The sequence below is a fragment of the Anopheles funestus genome, chromosome 3RL (genome assembly GCF_943734845.2).
Source record: "Anopheles funestus chromosome 3RL, idAnoFuneDA-416_04, whole genome shotgun sequence".
NCBI classification, from domain to species: Eukaryota; Metazoa; Arthropoda; class Insecta; order Diptera; family Culicidae; genus Anopheles; species Anopheles funestus.
Window position 1 is genome coordinate 49,963,306 of NC_064599.1, and position 17,650 is coordinate 49,980,955.

Below are 17,650 nucleotides of genomic sequence, written 5' to 3' on the forward strand. Positions count from 1 at the left end.
GAAGCGCTTACCGATGGTGTTCGTGATCGCGAACGAAAACAGTACTGGGAGCGATCACAATGGTGCGGGGTACGATCACGACGTCGTGATTCAAGCATGAACTCACTCAGCTTTCGGTTGAGTTCGGCCACCTCGCGGGAAATACGTTCCTCGAAATCACGCGTACCCTGAACTTCCGCCAATCGTTGGAAAGTACCGTTCTGATTCTGATGAGCGATGCAACCCATGACGGCATCCGCCACACGAGTCTTGTCCGTGGTTGTCCCTCGTGTAGCGATTACGGCCGATTGATTGGCCGAAAAATATTAGCAAGCAGTAGAATTTTTTTATATGGGCCAATCCACAATGTGAAGATGATGTGATGTCAGTGTAGGGTCGAGTATAAGCATGAGAGACTAAAGAGTCAGTTGTGCAGGGTTGAGTATAAGTATGAGAGAATAAAGAGTCAGTTGAATAATAGCTGTCAAGCGAAACAGATGTCCGTTCTCGTGTTTTGTGTGCGTTGTTAAAAAGAAAACAGTGAAACCACTAAGCTATGTCGCGTGCAGATAGAGTATATATCTTGCGCTGTGTATGCTGGACGCCATCGAGGATACCAACATTGCGGACGTGCAACTACTGCTCGATAAACACCATGCGAATCCGAACACGATCGTGCTGGCCAAAGATGTAGCACCCATGCATCTAGTGATCGGAGCGGACGATGAATCGTTTGCCGCAAAAGCCACCTCGCTAATGTTGGAACACGGTGGTGATGCCTATCTTCCGACGGTCGAACAGTTGCTAACCCCACTTCATGTGGCCTGCAATCTTGGGCGCGTTACAATCCTGCGAATGCTCCTGAAAGCGGACGGCAATGTGAAACTACAGGACGAGGAAGGCCGTACACCGATTCAGCACGCTATCGACTGTAGTGACTGTAAAGCACGATCTTTTCTTTCACGAACAAATCACCAAAAATTAAATCTTTTGAGTGTCATTAAATATTGTAAATTAAATTTAAAAATCGAGTGCTATTTATTTATTAAAAGTACGTACGTGTTGTATATAATTATTTTGAATTTCAAGATTATTTTTAAAACAGAAAAATCACTGTTAATTAAAAAAATCCCATATCGTGGACAAATGCATCGCTGCATTGTTTATGAATTTATTACTTGTATGTTGAACTTGCTTGAACAAGATAAATTAATTAATAAATTAATTAAATTAATTAATTAGAAAAAATATTTGAGTTAAAAAAAAATAGAGTTGAAAAAATATTAGATAGTCCACAGCACAGCGTTCGATCCCTTTTGGAAGCTGTGTTGGAATCGTGGTTATGAATACCTGTATATTGATGATAGTTTGGAAGCTGTGTTGGAATCGTGGTTATGAATACCTGCATGTTGTTATGTATAGATTTATGTGGAATATGTTTTCTTTTTATTTTAAGTCATAAAATGGCGCGGATACCTATCAGTGATGTTTGGCAATATTTTATTCGCCAAGATGAAGGAAATGCTACGTGCAAATTGTGCAGAAACAAGATGAAAGCGTCAGGAGGATCTACATCGAATCTAATAAGACACATAAAAAACGTACACCATAAGCAAATAATTTCGAGATCGACGAGCAATTCATCCAACAACAGCCAACCCAACATGGAAATGATAGAAATAGCAGAAACAACAACGGTAAATACCACTGAACCAGGACCTTCAAACACTATAGCATCATATTTCCACACAAAACGACCAATGCCTTCTAGTGCCAAAGAACATATTGATAAATCTTTGTTGTTTACACTTTGCAAAGAAAGTATCCCATTTAACATCGTTGATAGTCCATATTTAAAATCATTATTCAATAGTCTAAATTCAAATTATGCATAACCAACACGAAAATCTATCACCAACACTTTATTGCTCTTAATGTACAAAGATCTGCTCGAGAAATTAGTTTTAAAACTTAACAACACTCAAGCCATAGCATTAACTACCGATGGTTGGACAAATTTCAATAACACGGCATTTTTAGTCGTAACGGCACATTTTTTCGATGAGGGATGCAGCTTGTGTTCAATGCTTTTGGAATGCTCTGAGTTAGAAGGCAGCCACACTGGTGTACATATAGCTGAGTGGCTGGAATGCGTTTTGGACAAATTTAATATCAAAAACAAAATTATTAACATTTCAACTGATACAGCCGTTGCCACCAAATTTTGTCCGTGAAGCATCAATTTTTGACAGAGCGCATCAATTTTTGACAGAGCGCATCAATATTTGTCTCTAAGCCATCAATTTTTGCCAGTGTGAAACAATTTTTGACTAGAACGCACCAATTTTTGACTCTAAGTCACATATTTTTGTCCCTTATGCATCTAGTTTTGACACGAACTAAAAACAAAACCAATTCACTGCCTTACCGGACAATTAAGGACTGTTGATTTGTAACAGTGAAATTGCGTTAAAATTTACGAAATGATTATCTTAAGTACACACAATTTTCTGTTTTGTTTTTCTCGTTCAATCGTAATGCATCATCATGATTCTTGTTTTCAAGCTTTGAACACGCTAACTATAAACCAAGTAATGAAGCAAACTAGTTGTCATGTGACAAAAATTGATGGCTTAGTCAAAAATTGGTGCGTTAAGCTGCGGGGTCACGACAGTTGAGACTTTCCCTCAAACTTCCTCAGTCACTCAAATCCCTCAAAAAGCGTCTCAAAACCAGTGTTGCCGTGGCCGTTTGAGGTTTTCCTCAAATTTGGTCACACAAACAATCACTCATGCTGACTCTCTTTTCGTCAGCGACAACAAACAGTGTTTGACAAATGCTACGTATTGCATGTAATTGCAATCTTTATTCAAAGGTGTTTTTTGATTAATTCAATGGAAAATATGGTCAATAAAAAGTTGTTTTAAGGAAAAGAAAGTATTTAAACATTTTATCAATCAAAAGAACGAGATTCAAGGGTAGTATTTCACATAAAAAGTTTAGTTTTTAAATTAAAACGTATACATAAATTGTGTCACACACTGTGCAACAAATGAACAATTTACCGTCGCAAAAAACAAAAAAAATAAACACACGAATTAGGTAGTAAATTGCATTTAATGTTAATTTTAGTTCTTTAGTAGGTATTTGCATAAACAATGGCACACGGAAAGTGTACTTTTATTGAAAAAAACCGCAAACAAAAATATGTTTTGTTTACATTCTGAACGGCAGAGGCATCGGAACTGTCAAAACGATTCCTCAAAAAAAGTCTCAAAAAGTTTTTGAGGTTTTTGTTGATCGGCCAGGTTTTCCTCAAAACGCAAATCCCTCAAAATCACTCATGAGTTCCTGAGGTTTAGAGTTCTGAGGGAATCTTCAACTGTCGTGGCCCCGCAGCTTTATAGTCAAAAATTGGTGCGCACTGGCAAAAATTGATGCCTTAGAGACAAAAATTGATGCGCTCTGTCAAAAATTGATGCTTTACAGACAAAATTTCATGAGCACTGTCAAAAATAGGTGCCTATGAGACAAAAATTGGTGGCTTACGACTAAAATTTGGTGGCAACAGCTGTAATGCACGAAATGTCATCCAAGCTGCTTCATTTTTAAATTTCAATCATTTTCCGTGCTTCGCACACTCTTTGAATTTAGTAGTAAAAGACGCCATTTACGTTAGCATAAGTCGTACTATTAAAGAAGTAAAAAAAGTAGTGATGCATTTTAAGAAAAGCTGTGTAGCTACACAAAAACTGGCCGAAGTACAACAAAATTTACATTTAAAGATTTTGAAATTTAAACAGGATCTACCAACACGTTGGAATTCGACATTCCTAATGTTAGAAAGATTAAAAAAACAGAATTGCTTTAGGAGTTTGCGTTTAATCGCTAAAAATTAATTGTAATATAACGAACGAAGATTGGGACATAATTGAACAATCTGTAGCAATTTTACGATTTTTTGATGAAGCGACGCATCATGTTAGTTCAGAAAAAGTAGCCACATTATCGAAAATGGGAATTATAATTCGAATCCTACGAAAAAATGTTGTACATTTTAGAGAAAACACTGAAAGCATAAGAAAAGAGGTACACATATTGATAAATTCGTTAATCGATGATATGGCCACAAGATTTCAAACACTTGAAAAAGATGAATTTTCTGTATTTTATTCCAAATTTCGGTTTGACACTCTTGGCTTTCCGTGAAGTGCGCAGCATTGTAAAACATACTGTTTTTAAATAAACTGTTTTTAAGGTATACGAATATTTGCACCAAATATTCCCACCGGATCATCCTGCTAACAACCTGCGGAAAATATTCATAAATAATTAGGATTAGGAATAATTAGGAATAATGAGGATTCATGAATCTTTGATGATTTATAAATCTTTGAGGATTCATGAATCTTTGATGATTTATGAATCTTTAACACGTTGACCGCCACATCACCCATTTCGTGGGTGATACAAACACTTCCCGGGGGGCCACATCACCCAAATTTTGGGTGATGATAAAAGCGCACAACGTACCGTGTACGAAAGACACTAATACCATGCCGAGCTTGCGAAAGGCGCTAAAAAACGAATCGTTTCTGAGAAAATACGGGCATACCACCCAACGTAAGTGTGATGACAAAAGCGCTCAATGTACCGTGTACGAAAGACACTAGTACCATGCACTGCTTGCAAAAGACGGTCCAAAACGAATCGATTCTGATAAAAAATGCGGTAGGCAAAAATTAGTTGCAACTTGATAACCATTTTCAGTTTCGATTTGATCTTGTCGAAGTCACACGATATTCTGTTTTTGGAACAAAAATATAGTTGTCTTAACATTTCACCGACCCCCGACAAACATGGAAAAATCATTCATTTGTGATGCAGACAGTAGCGACGAAGATGTTTTTAGTGATATCCAAAACATTGACAAAACCACAGATTCTAGTGAGGAAGATATCATACCACAAAAAAAAGAGTGCGTGGTAATGTTATATTGTCAGATTCGGATTCAAATTGTGCTGAAGACGACCAGTGTCATGATGTCGAAGATATTTTCCGTGAGCTAGTGATTGAAGAAGAAAGAATTCTGCATAGCATTGAGTGATCAAGCATCGAAAGTGTTGAATGGAAAGAATTTAGTGGTCGACAGAAGTCATTTTTGTGTGAGCGTACGAATTGCCTCAATGTGCAGTTATCCGACGATATTAGTCCATATGATGCTTTTTCATTGTTCGTAGACGACGACATTATCAATTTAGTTGTTCAAGAAACAAATCGTTATGCACAACAAAAGTTGACTGCATTGAAGCTATCACCAAACGCCCGTATGCATATGTGGAAAGAAACTAATCCACAAGAAATTAGACATTTTCTTGGATTACTGTTGTGGATGGGGTTAGTAAATGTAAGCCCAATAGCCAATTATTGGTCCAAAAATCATTCATATAATTTCCAGCTACCGTCGAGAATAATGTCTCGCAACCGATTTGAATTATTGCTGAGCAATATTCATTTTGCTGATAATACAAATATCACTCGCGAAGATCGGCTTGGAAAAATACTGCCTTTATTCAGCAAACTTCAAGATAAATATGAAAAAATTTATACACCTGGCGAGTATATAGTTATAGATGAATCGTTGATTCCTTGGCGTGGAAGACTCATCTTCAGACAGTATATACCCAGCAAAGCTCGCAAATATGGCATAAAAATGTTCAAACTTTGTTCGAACGACGGTTACACAGGGGGAATGAAAATATACTCAGGAAAATCAGCCGAAGGAATTCGAGAAACTGGGTTAGCGCATAATTTCTGTTTACAACTTGCAAATAAGCTCTTCGATTACGGGCGTACTCTATACATTGACAACTTTTACACAAGCTATGAGTTAGCAAAATCATGCCTAAACCGGCAGACTCATGTTGTTGGTACGCTGAGATATAATAAAAAACCCTTTCCAAAAGTCGTCATGGACAGTAAACTTAAAAAGGGAGAAATGGTTGCCAAGGAGGATAGTAATGGCATTGTAGTGCTGAAATGGAGAGATACTAGCGATGTTAGATTGCTATCCACAAAACATGCGCCTATCATGGTACAAATAGACAAAACTATTGGTGGTGCTTCCTCAAGTGTTTCGTCAGTTACAAAATTGAAACCATTAGCCGTTACGGAATACAACAAGGGAAAGTGTGGAATAGAATATTCTGATCAAATGGTATCTTATGCGACAGCTTTGAGAAAAGGAATAAAATGGTATCGTAAACTGGGAATACATTTGTTGCTAGGAATTTCTGTGGTTAATGCCTTAGTGGTTTACAAAACAGCTACTGGCAAAGGAATGAAAATTAGAAAATTCAAGGAAATCATAGCCGAACAACTATTAGGGTTGCCTGTCAGCAATATTACCAAATCTTCTGATAAAAAGCATACCATTGCCATCAGGAAGAATGATTTGGGTAAACCGATACGCCGTGCTTGTAAACGATGTTATTCCTTACGACGAAATACAATGGACTATGCGAAGGTTCACTGTAATGTAAAAAAAAAACTACAACATATTGTGCCCGTTGTCCGCATCAGCCACAAATGTGCGAGGATTGCTTCAAAACTCTTCACCGCAATGAATCTCAATGAATTATATTTTGAATAAAAAATTGAATTGATGTTTGTAATATACCAAAAAAATTTTTTTTTCATCTTCTAACACAACTTATAAGAACGATAATGACATAAAATGAGAAGTTTCTTCCCGAACACAATAAGTTTGTCTTTCTTAGAACCATATTGCTGTAAATTTGCGATGCGCTGCGCACCAACACATACGAGTGAGCCGCGGGCGGTTCGCGTGGTCTTACGATTTAAAATTGCTTGGCAGTCAACGTTTTAAGGATTCATGAATCTTTGATTCATGAATCATGAGTATGAATGACTCTATTCAGAAGATTCATGAAGCACCACACTAGAAGGAAGTATCGAACACGATTGTATATACGCATGCACAAATTGCAAACAGCACATGCTGAGTTATGATTGATAACCGGCAAGAAATGCAGCGCATATTTAGCTACAGTTGGCAAGTGGTAAGAAGCGCGTGACAGTTGTATAGATGGGCTTGAAAACTGTATGTTCGCGCAGAACAAAAGTGTCGTTTGCCAACACTGATGACAGGACAACAACGAAGTTTGACAGAGGCGAAAATGGTTTAGCGCGAGGCGAAACGACAGTTTAGGATGCGCTGCAGTAATAGCGTCAGTTCATTACAAGCTTACAAGCCAAACACAACGTAGGAGCTAAAATTCGCGTAACGAAATAATCTAAATTTCTCGCAATAAAGCGTTCCGCGAGTAGCGCGCGAACACGGTGTATTATATCGGCCGCGAAGATAAATCCTAACTACCATGTTTTAAACCAGCATCATCTTTATTTATTTTTTTTTATTTTTCCCGATTCATCGAACCGATTCTGTCCCGCAATTGTCGCTGCAATTCTATTTGCTGCCTGTTCAGTTCTATTTGTTGGACCTCGCGTTCAGCCTGTTGTTCACGCATTGTTTTTTTCAAATGCAAAACGTTCCTCGTCGAACTTCAATCGCTTTTCCAAGATTTTGTTGTGTGTCTGCATGGTTTCCAATTGACGTTCGGCTCTTATTTTTAATCTTCTCTTCCTCATGCCGTGCATTGCAGGAGATTGTTCGACAGTTTGTTCGTTCACATTTTGTTGCTCGAATGATTCAGGTTCGTTCATTGCAACTGGGCAGGTCTGGCTCACAGGTTCCAAGGAACTTTGTCCCATTGTTATAATTGTATCGAGGTGGCTAATAGATTCAGATTCATCTTTTACATTTAAGTTTGGGACAGCACTATTGTTAACGAATGTAAACATTCCGACCGAGATGGCTACATTTCTTCACAGAGGGCGATAATCTCGCCTAAAGGATATCGAAGGTACCCGAAGCAGCGTTAAAACGATGACCGGAGAGGTGGGTTGACGACCGAGGGCAAGCGAGCATAAAAGTGCGTGTCGAAGCGGAATACGCACTTTTTGTGAACACAACACCGTAAAGAAAACACAAGTGGTTTTTTTACCGTTATTAATAAACGCAGTTAAGAGAAGTTGTACCGTGCACGCGTTGTGAAATAGTGAAAGAAAAGTGTCTGTTGCGAAGACGTAACAACTATGTTCCGAGTTAGATGGTAATAGTAAACGTTCATTGTTGCTGACAGAATATGCGCTAAAAAAAACAATTAATTAATTAATTGTTTAATTACGACTGGCGGTAGAATACTCATTTAACCACCTTCTGCGTGTGCCAAATCTGTCAGGGACGTGGCGTGTTATTGGCGCACGTCGACGCATTATATAATTTTATATATAATGCCTTTTTACTTCACTCAATATCGTGTAATGTCCTTTTTACGTATCAAGAAAGTGATTAGGCCAAAGGAGTAGCGTTGCTCATTAGAGGAAGCAATAGTAGCAAGAATATTGCCTGCGACCCTTACATTCATTTTGCGTATCTTGTGCTTGTCAAACATGTGGCTTTGAAGGTAAGGTTCCAAATAGGTTCCAGTAGATTGATCCATTTCCACTAAATCTAACACACAGGATTCTATTTCATTACAGCTTTTTATATTGCACGGCCCTCCACCAGTTGCTCGGTACTCTTTATAGTTGTAAGCCAGTTTCATCTTTAGCGAATATTTGAAATCAGTCCACTCCTACAATTGAAAAAATGAATAATGTAGTGACCAAATTGGGTGGCCCGGAGGTGTATCTAAGGTGTAATAGTGGAAAAAAATAATAAACGAATCAGGAAAATTACATGAAAATTATATGCCAAAAGAAAAAAAAACTAATGTATGTAGTTGTGTACGAAAATAGAAATATTAATATTCAATACCACCTGAGTAGTTACAGATTTAAGACGAAAAAGTTCCATTCCCTATACAAAATGTATGGCATACCCGGGTATGCCGGTCGTAGATTTGAGGGGTATGAAAAGAAACTCACGAAAAAAAATTTGATTTACATGAAAATAAACTAACAATGCATTCTAAAAGAGGATTAAATTTGCTTAAGGTCTAAAAAAACAGCAGAATATCTTTTTCTGGAAAAAGTTATTGAAGTTTAAAAATGAAAAGCATACCCGATAATGCGGTTGTAAACTTTACGGTTAAACAAGGATTACGATTACATTAAATACGTGGCATTTGTCACACACTAGCCGGAATCGCCAAGCAGTTAACAGATTTTAACAGTCGTTAAAAATTCATTTTGGATGAACCGAATTCATTTGTTAAAAATTTCTGTTAGAATTAACGACTGTTAGAACAGTTAACGACTCGACGTCAAGGCCCATAAGAGACAGGGTAAAAGTTTCGAGCAGTTGAATAAACGACTGTTAATTTGTATCGCGTACGCTCGTGACGATCGTTTATTTAACTACGTGTCAGACCCAGTCGTTAAAATTAACAAATGAATTTATTGATTATTTTCTATCCAATACAACAAATAAATGGGACGAAACGGCTATGCAAACGACATTTTCGTTAAACTTAGTTTAAAAATGTGCTTTATGTTAGAATTCTGATAAATATGTAAATGTAATTATAATTACAATTACATATGCGTATAAAAAAATTATGCGTATAATCATCTATCGGCCTAACGACCCCTTAGAGTTATGCCGACCATTTCTGGCATACTAAAATTACTTTACAACGTAGCCGTATAGTCAGTCCATGCTACGAAGGGACCGGTCCAGCTGGGATTTGATACCCGATCCTGTGATACCCGGGCTGCCCCATGCACCGGGCTGGCTGCAGTCATATGCAAACCAGTGAACCATGGTGTCGAAAGAGGTGAATTTCATAGCCTTTCTGCAGCATGGAATATGTCCCTTCTGCACCTCTATATCGTTGTCTTTTCAGACAAATGATTAGGAGCGACTATTTCCGAAAAATACGATATAACAAGAGAGCGTAAGAATGAAATAATTTTTATTATTTTTCGCACCCATATTTCGTGCTTGTACGATCCATGCGGATCCTTCATGCGCATTAGCAGTCTCGGCTGCCATGAAGAGTGGTAAAAAAATCATATTCACTTTGTTGTACGCAGCTTGTAACAGGCACTCACTTTGTTGACAAATAAAATATCACATAGTGGAAGCTGGGGCAAGTGTGCCACATAGGTAAGTGATCCACAAAGCATTTTTGCAGTTAAAAGTTAGGACACGCTTAAGGTGGCACACTTGCCCCATTTCCACTATATTCATATTTGACAGTTCCAAATCTACTCGACGTAAACGATCGCTTCACAGTTAACGACTATCAGTTCATCTGTTCGCGATACAAATGGCATGCAGTTTTTAACGACTTTTGTTTAATTCTAACGACTGTTACATTTTAACGACTTTCTTTCGCGATCCCGGCTACTGTTTGTCGTCGCTGACGTAAAGAGGGACAGCATGACCGCCATGAATGATTGTTTGTGCGACCAAATTTGAGGAAAACCTCAAACGGCTACGGCGACATTGCTTTTGAGACGGGTTTTGTGGTATTTGAGTGACTGAGGAAGTTTGAGGGAAAGTCTCAACTATCGTTGCCCCGCGGCTATAAAGTATAATGAAGAAAGAAGGTGCAAATATTGTGAACCCTTCTTGTGCAATATGCGAAAAGTGCGACACGGAACCAACAATACAATGCGACTTCTATGATAAGTGGTAACATCATACAGCGTTTTCCGATTGTACTCAACGCTTTTGTCATTGATTTCAACATGTTCGCTTTTGATGTCAACTCTATGGTGTACTTACTTACACACACAGCCGCACTCTCAACACCTTGTGGGTGGATGTCAACTCATGCCGCTTCAATCTAATAAACGTCAAATTGGACGTTTAAAGGTGGTTTAAATCAGATGCAATACATTTTTGAGGATGATTGTTACGGACGCGACAAAGTTCACAGCGTACGTGTAAGAAAATCAGAACTATCGTAAGAAAGGGAAAAGATTCACTTTCACAAGGCAGGAGGCGTACAAGGTTAATGCATAGCTGGCATAAGCCATAAAAAAATGTCACATGTGGTTTTGGGTTAGACCAAATTAAACAAAGAACATTGGAAAGGTCTGTTCTACGGTAATTAAATCACGCGTCGCGTGGCACAAGTAACAATTCACCACGGCCTAATTCACCACAACTGCTGCCGAGAAGAAATTACAGCTGCGGTTGCATCATGGGTACAAATTTAATAATGGCGACCATAAAAAGTGTCATGGCGGCCAAAAATGAAATGTACACGTGAAGCAGACTTATTATGTATATTATTGAATTGTTTTTTTTTCTCTTCTATCGGCGTTGTCTCATCTTTTTCGTATATCTGTAGACAAATTGGCTGGTTAGTATGAACAAGTGTTGAACTCTTACCGATTATGTATGTGCAGTGCAGTACTCCATGCTTGCCTCACGGCTATACGGGTGTCGTGCTAGGACATTTGCAGTTGTCCAATAATAATAATGCATTTGTGTCTTTTAGGCAAGAACAAAAAGGCATGGAGAACGAAAACAACAAAAAACCTCAACCTCAACAACAAAGTATCTAGTTCATCGATATGATTTTAATATTATTTGTCATAAACCATCCGTTTCTATCGCCATTTCTTAAAGTAAATCTAGACGTTATAGTTAATATTACCTCTTTTATCTATTCGTGACCATTGGATAAACATTGTTATCGATATTTATATTTGCTTCTAATTCCTATAGCTCATTTATCCTACTGATTACTTGTGATATCTTCCTAACTAAGCCTTTAATAAATTTCTCTTTAAAGGGAGTTTCCCTTCAAAGGGATAAGGTTGGAAGGGACCTGATTCCATTCATTCTACAATTCTATTTGCACGTTTTATTTAAATTACAGTAGAGTGGTTGTTCGCGCACGTAGGAACTGAAACCGGGAGGCCCTTGTACGATCGGACACCTATTTTATATCTATAGCGATCTCCCTATCGTATTCTCGCTCTCTGGTAAGCTTCCGCTCACGCACCTATCCTTTCTAACGCACCTACGCATTTCTCGCGCTAATCGTGTCCTACCCGACTCTCCCGTTAATCGTTTACTGTCTCACTTGTGATCCTAGTTAACCCTTAATATCGCGGACCTCAAGTGATGGGCAAAGATTGTAATTACTTTGTACAGGCGAACACCACAAATCTTTAGGTACATGATAGTCCATTGATTCACGAATAATTGCCAACAAATCCTTTGGTCCGCTGCTTAATTTCTTGCCCATCTTACTTTGCATTCCACTTTTCTTCATACGTCTCATGTTTTCCATTTTCTCACTATTGTTTATAAAAAACAGTGTAAAAATGCATTTCACTCCAAACTCGGTGATAACCTGATAATTGCTTGATGATGCCGGTTTATTTATGTTTACAATTCCAAATTGTCATCGCATCGTTCTCAGTCTTTCTCTTTCTTTCTACGTTCTATCTCTTTCACTCCTTAACCAAACCGTGCAGTTAAACTCACCACTGCTCTTCCCCTCGTTGTTTCTCTTCCCTTCTCACCCCCTTTGCCTACGAGCTTGGCGTCAATTGTTACTTGTGGGGTCATGCGAAGGAGGTCTAAAATGGAAAATTAGAATAACCGACTCAAGTGCGTTCAACCCCAGGGAAAGGAATGCATGTGCAGCACAATGACCTGCTTTCAATAGTATCAGCATTCAATTACTTGGATGCAACAAACTAAAAAGGTTTAGGATAGGGCACCAAAACAGACCCCTAGCCATGTGTTTATTTAGGATGAAACAGAAGAAAATAGGAAAAGAACAACGCGATCTAACACCACCACTTGCGATAGGCGAGCGAGTAATAAACACGTTACAAAGGACGGCTTGTTCGAGCCTTGATATCTTAAACAATCGATTACCCGAAATAGTTTGCAACTGGGTAACATACGCACAGGAGCGACAAGGAAAACACGCGCCTATGCGCTCGGTGCAATTAACCAAAAAAGGCCGAATCAGATCGCATAAGACTAGGAATTTACCCTTACGTTCTTGAAACTAACACACACTTACGGCGTGTAGAATAAGAACTAATACCACTACACTTTGTTAATATATAAGCTGGAATATTTTCAATAAACTTTCACTTGTTATCAAACCTTCAAACCAACGAGTCTTCTGTTTGGCAGTTGAACGGTTCCCTCCGGATAGAAACGTATATTGATTTATTCAATACAAAAGCCTATTCGTCGGAATTGATCTAAGGCCATTTACGGAAAAGGTTACAATCCATCAGATCTTACGTTAGACACTTATCCTGGTCAATCCAGGAAAAAAGCCTAACGTCGATCCCGCTATAACCAGAAGGTAATAGAAACTTACGCAAGAAGTTTCAAGTTGACTATTCTTCGCGTAGTCAACTCAGTACAGCGGATCATAGTCCGATTTTTTCCCGTCAGTAACAATGATTTATTACCCAAAACAACAAAAGTACGATGTGTTTAATTCGAATTCATAATTCATATTCCCTCATATATTCATTAGTATTTTCAAATTCGTAGTTCATCACTGGTCAGTTTAAACTCACAGCTCCGCAAACTCACACATTGTGTTACAATCCTTGCCGTTTTAATCGGTTATATCTCCTTTGCTAAACAACGGTTCAAATACCCCAGGTTCAAATACCCACAGGTTCCTAATGTACCCTTCGCAATCCTTCGTTTAATTAAATTAGCCCCATTGTCAATTGCTTGAAATAGCTCGGCCTCATTCTTTGGATTTGTCCGTTTAGTAATATTTTTCCATTTGTTAGACATATTCTCAATGGTGTTGAGAAATGAGAATATACGGGTGGTACAACAATTCACAACCGTGTACTGTGATTATTTCTTTCACTTCCCGACATTTATGGAACGGGACATTATCCATGACCATCAAAAACTGGGTCATGCCGCGTGATTCCATCTTCTGTTTTAGTTCCCTAATGAATTCAACAAATTTTATACGTTGAATGGCACTGTCATTTCGTAGGCAGTGAATAATGCCTGCTCTGAACATAGCACAAACTACAGATATGTTCCTGGTTCTGAGCTGAGGAACAACTGCTATGGCTGGTTTACCAACCCACGATCGACCCGCTGAAGTTCTCATTGACACGTTGAATCCCACTTCGTCGATGAAAACAATTGCAGTATCACTCAAGCGAGATGGAAGTTCCATAAAGTATTGAGCATACTCTCTTCTAGCAGAAATATTACATTCTGCATTACGTCGTTTCGGAATTCTTTGCAATCGCCTAAAAGAATAGTTGAATCCCATAATTTCACGCGATATGGTTGTCAAAGAAACCTTAACACCGTGGACTACTTCCACTGTTTCGGCAATTGCTTTCAGGGATAGTGTACAATCCTCATCGATCAAGTGTTTAATGAACTCTATAGCATCGCTAGAAAACTTTATCGATTTGTTGCCACCGCGTTTTGCAGATTCTTCGTCTCCTGTGGCTCTTACTTTGCGTAATATAGAATAAACCGTAGGTCGTTTGATATTCAAAGTAATCGCAATATTTGCCACGCTCATTCCATTATTATACGCGGAAATAACCCTCTTTCTATCTTCGTAACAGGTAGTGACGAGTTTTCGTCGGACGACGGATGGTGTTTCCTTTTCGCTACCATTCGAAGATGTCGATGTAGATCCAATAACCGAAGTAGAATTAGTTTCGAGATCCATATATTCTGTAGATTGCCGTGAACGTAAAAAAATATGTAAATATACAGTTGTAAGTACAACTAATCTTTCAGGTTCCAACTGAATTGGACCAACTAGGACTCGGAATCTGTTTGTTAAAATGCCAAATACGTATTCTATAACACTGCGTGCTCTTGAGTGTAATGTTTTAAATGTACGTTCAACAGAACCTCTTGCATGGGTTCCTGCGCATGGTCGAATTAAATATTCCGTTATTGCAAACGCCTTATCACCTAGCAATACAAATGGTACTGGTTGGGCATAAGGCGCGCTCAAGATTTGCGGGGCAGGAATATTTAGGCATTTATTTTCGAGCAAGGAGTATAAAGAAAATTTTTTAAAGACTCCACCATCGGAGACTCGACCTTGGCAATCTACATCAGCATACAATATATTATAATTAGCATCACATATAACCAGCAAAACGGTGTTGTTATAGCTTTTATAATTACTAGTTAATAGGCCCGGTTACAGGGTTATACAACAAATCTACGTAATGCCGATGTATGTTCTAAGGAGTTCTAGTAGAATTAGTTCGTCACATCTAGTAGAATTTTTTGTATTAAGCTGAAAATTTTCTGATGTAATTACGGCTTACGTTGGTGATACCTCGCTACTTACAGTGAAATCCAGCCTTACAGACTGAACATGCCAATTTGCTTCGAACATCAGGTGAATTTCATCTGTTACAACCAAAAGGAAAAATATCCTGTAAAACAATTTTTAATCACATCGAATGATTCGTTACCCTTCACCGCGAGCTCCTAATAACCGATTTGAGAATTATTCGTTCGTTTTGAGGATTTCAAAGTTGGTCAAGGCCAATGTCAGCCCGGCCATCGTGGTTTTTAATTGCTTCTTTTCAACCATCTGAAATGTTCAATTTACTACCTTGGCTCCGTCAGAATTTCTTTACAATAGTTCTGCTACAATCGCCGAAATAGGGAAAATCCAAACATTGAAGACGTTCATGGAAGGCTTAGAAAATTCCGTTTAAGATGCACATTGGGTCTCTCCAGTTTTGGTTTCATGATGTGCCATTGTAGGATCGACCACGGAAAAGAAATATTTTCGGAGCGCATGACATGTATTCCGTTTTCTACAACCATTAAAAATAGAAAATTGTTGAATAAAATGTCTAATCAAATTCCTTACCCCTTACCGACAGCAAATCAGATCTGTTTAACGCAGTATATTAATGGATGTTTTCACTGTTTTTCAAAATTTGCTGTGGTCAATGGTGGCCCGGTGGCCCGGTTGCCCGGTCCTGGCAATATTATCACCATCTTCACCAGCTATTCCTTTTCTCCTGTATGGGCATCACCATTTACTCTCCTTCTTTTTTTAAATTCACTACAACTTGAAGAGATCTTGGCCAGCCATTGCTAACTTTCCTTGGCTTTATTACCCCGTAGCGAGACAGTCTGTCCTGCGTACGGAAGTTTAGCCCGGAAGGGATTTGATCGCCCGTTCTGTGGTGTACAAACCTGCGCCGCTACCATTCAGCAATTCCCGCTCAGCAATTAAAAAATGACAAATCTTCGTTGAATTGCTTCAAACTAATATTCTGCTGTTAAAATGTAGTTAATTTTGCTTTCTCGAACTTTTGCTTATTTTCACTTGGCCAACACTCTCTGAAAATCGTACCACTTATACCATCTTGTTGAGCCAGCCTACTTTGAAATATATAACATCGTCCTACCGTAAAATATCCTTTTGTATGATCCCATTCACATTTCGATAAGTTGAAGTAGGCTTAGATCCTGTACAACAATCAAAAAACGAAACCAATCCTAGTGAACATGCAGGGTTTGTTGATTGAGCTTTCATATTGGGCAAATTAAAGTTTTACGACACTGGCTTAGAAAAACAACTATACCAACACTGCAGTAACGCTGCGTTACTGCACGAGTAGAATTTATATAGCGATAACATTCCGTTCCGCTATGTTTCGGGGATCGAATCGGTACATGTTTACCGTCTATTGCTCTTAACACATGTGGAAATTTCGATCGACTTTCGAATTGTTGGGCTACTTTTAACCATTCTTCAATCGTGCCTGGAAGCTGAAAAATAAAAAAAAAATGAACAAACTACATTAATAAAGTATTTTATTTTAATTTATTTTTTTATATATTTCAGCATCCATTGAATATTATAACATCGGTGCCAACTACGCTTAACTTAAATCCTCCAGTAAATGAAGATGAAGTAATCATGGTCCTCACTTCAGAGCCTTTACCAATTACCACACTTCATGTATCGCCATCATCCGCAATAGTACAACAAACTGAAAATCAACCACCTTTGCTACAATCGCCAATATTATCAGCAACAACACTACCAACACCAACACTAACATCTACACAACAGCCAACACCGCACAATCGTCCACTTCGCAGTCTCCACAACCACAGTCTTCAGAACAAATATTCATTTCACCGTCCACATCGCAGCCTGCCGAAATGCGGTCCTCATCGCGACGAGCTACAACCTAGGCAACAAGGAGTCAACATCGCACGCCAGCTGAACGTCGTAATGGACGAACGCAAGAGGTTGTGGATTATTTAAATAGTGAAGCCGAAACAGGCTATGCAATTTGGCCATATTGTATCGGGAATAGTAAAATTTATTCCAACTGAAAAGAGGGAGGATTGTTTTAACAAAGTTATGAGTGTTGTACATAACCAAAATTCGTTCGATAGTGATGTGCAACAATATGGACATGCAATTATGTCCTCTTTGCAAAATATGACAAAGAACAATAGAAAATCGGCATACAAAGATATTCAAGCTATAATCAACAGCCGAGATGAAGAAGAATGATTGTACAATAATAAATATTGAAATAATATGAAAATTGTTCTCTTTTAATATACAGCTTCATCCTTACCCGAACATATTCC

At 38.4% G+C, this 17,650-nt stretch overlaps 1 protein-coding gene across 1 annotated transcript; it reads left to right on the forward strand.

Annotated features, from left to right (window-relative positions):
• The first annotated feature begins 573 nt into the window (after positions 1 to 573).
• LOC125769476 (ankyrin repeat and LEM domain-containing protein 1-like) lies at positions 574 to 17,274 on the forward strand. Its single transcript, XM_049438210.1, has 2 exons — positions 574 to 919; positions 17,201 to 17,274. Exons 1-2 carry the CDS (start codon positions 574 to 576, stop codon positions 17,272 to 17,274), a joined length of 420 nt encoding a protein of 139 aa, XP_049294167.1.
• Positions 17,275 to 17,650: the final 376 nt, after the last annotated feature.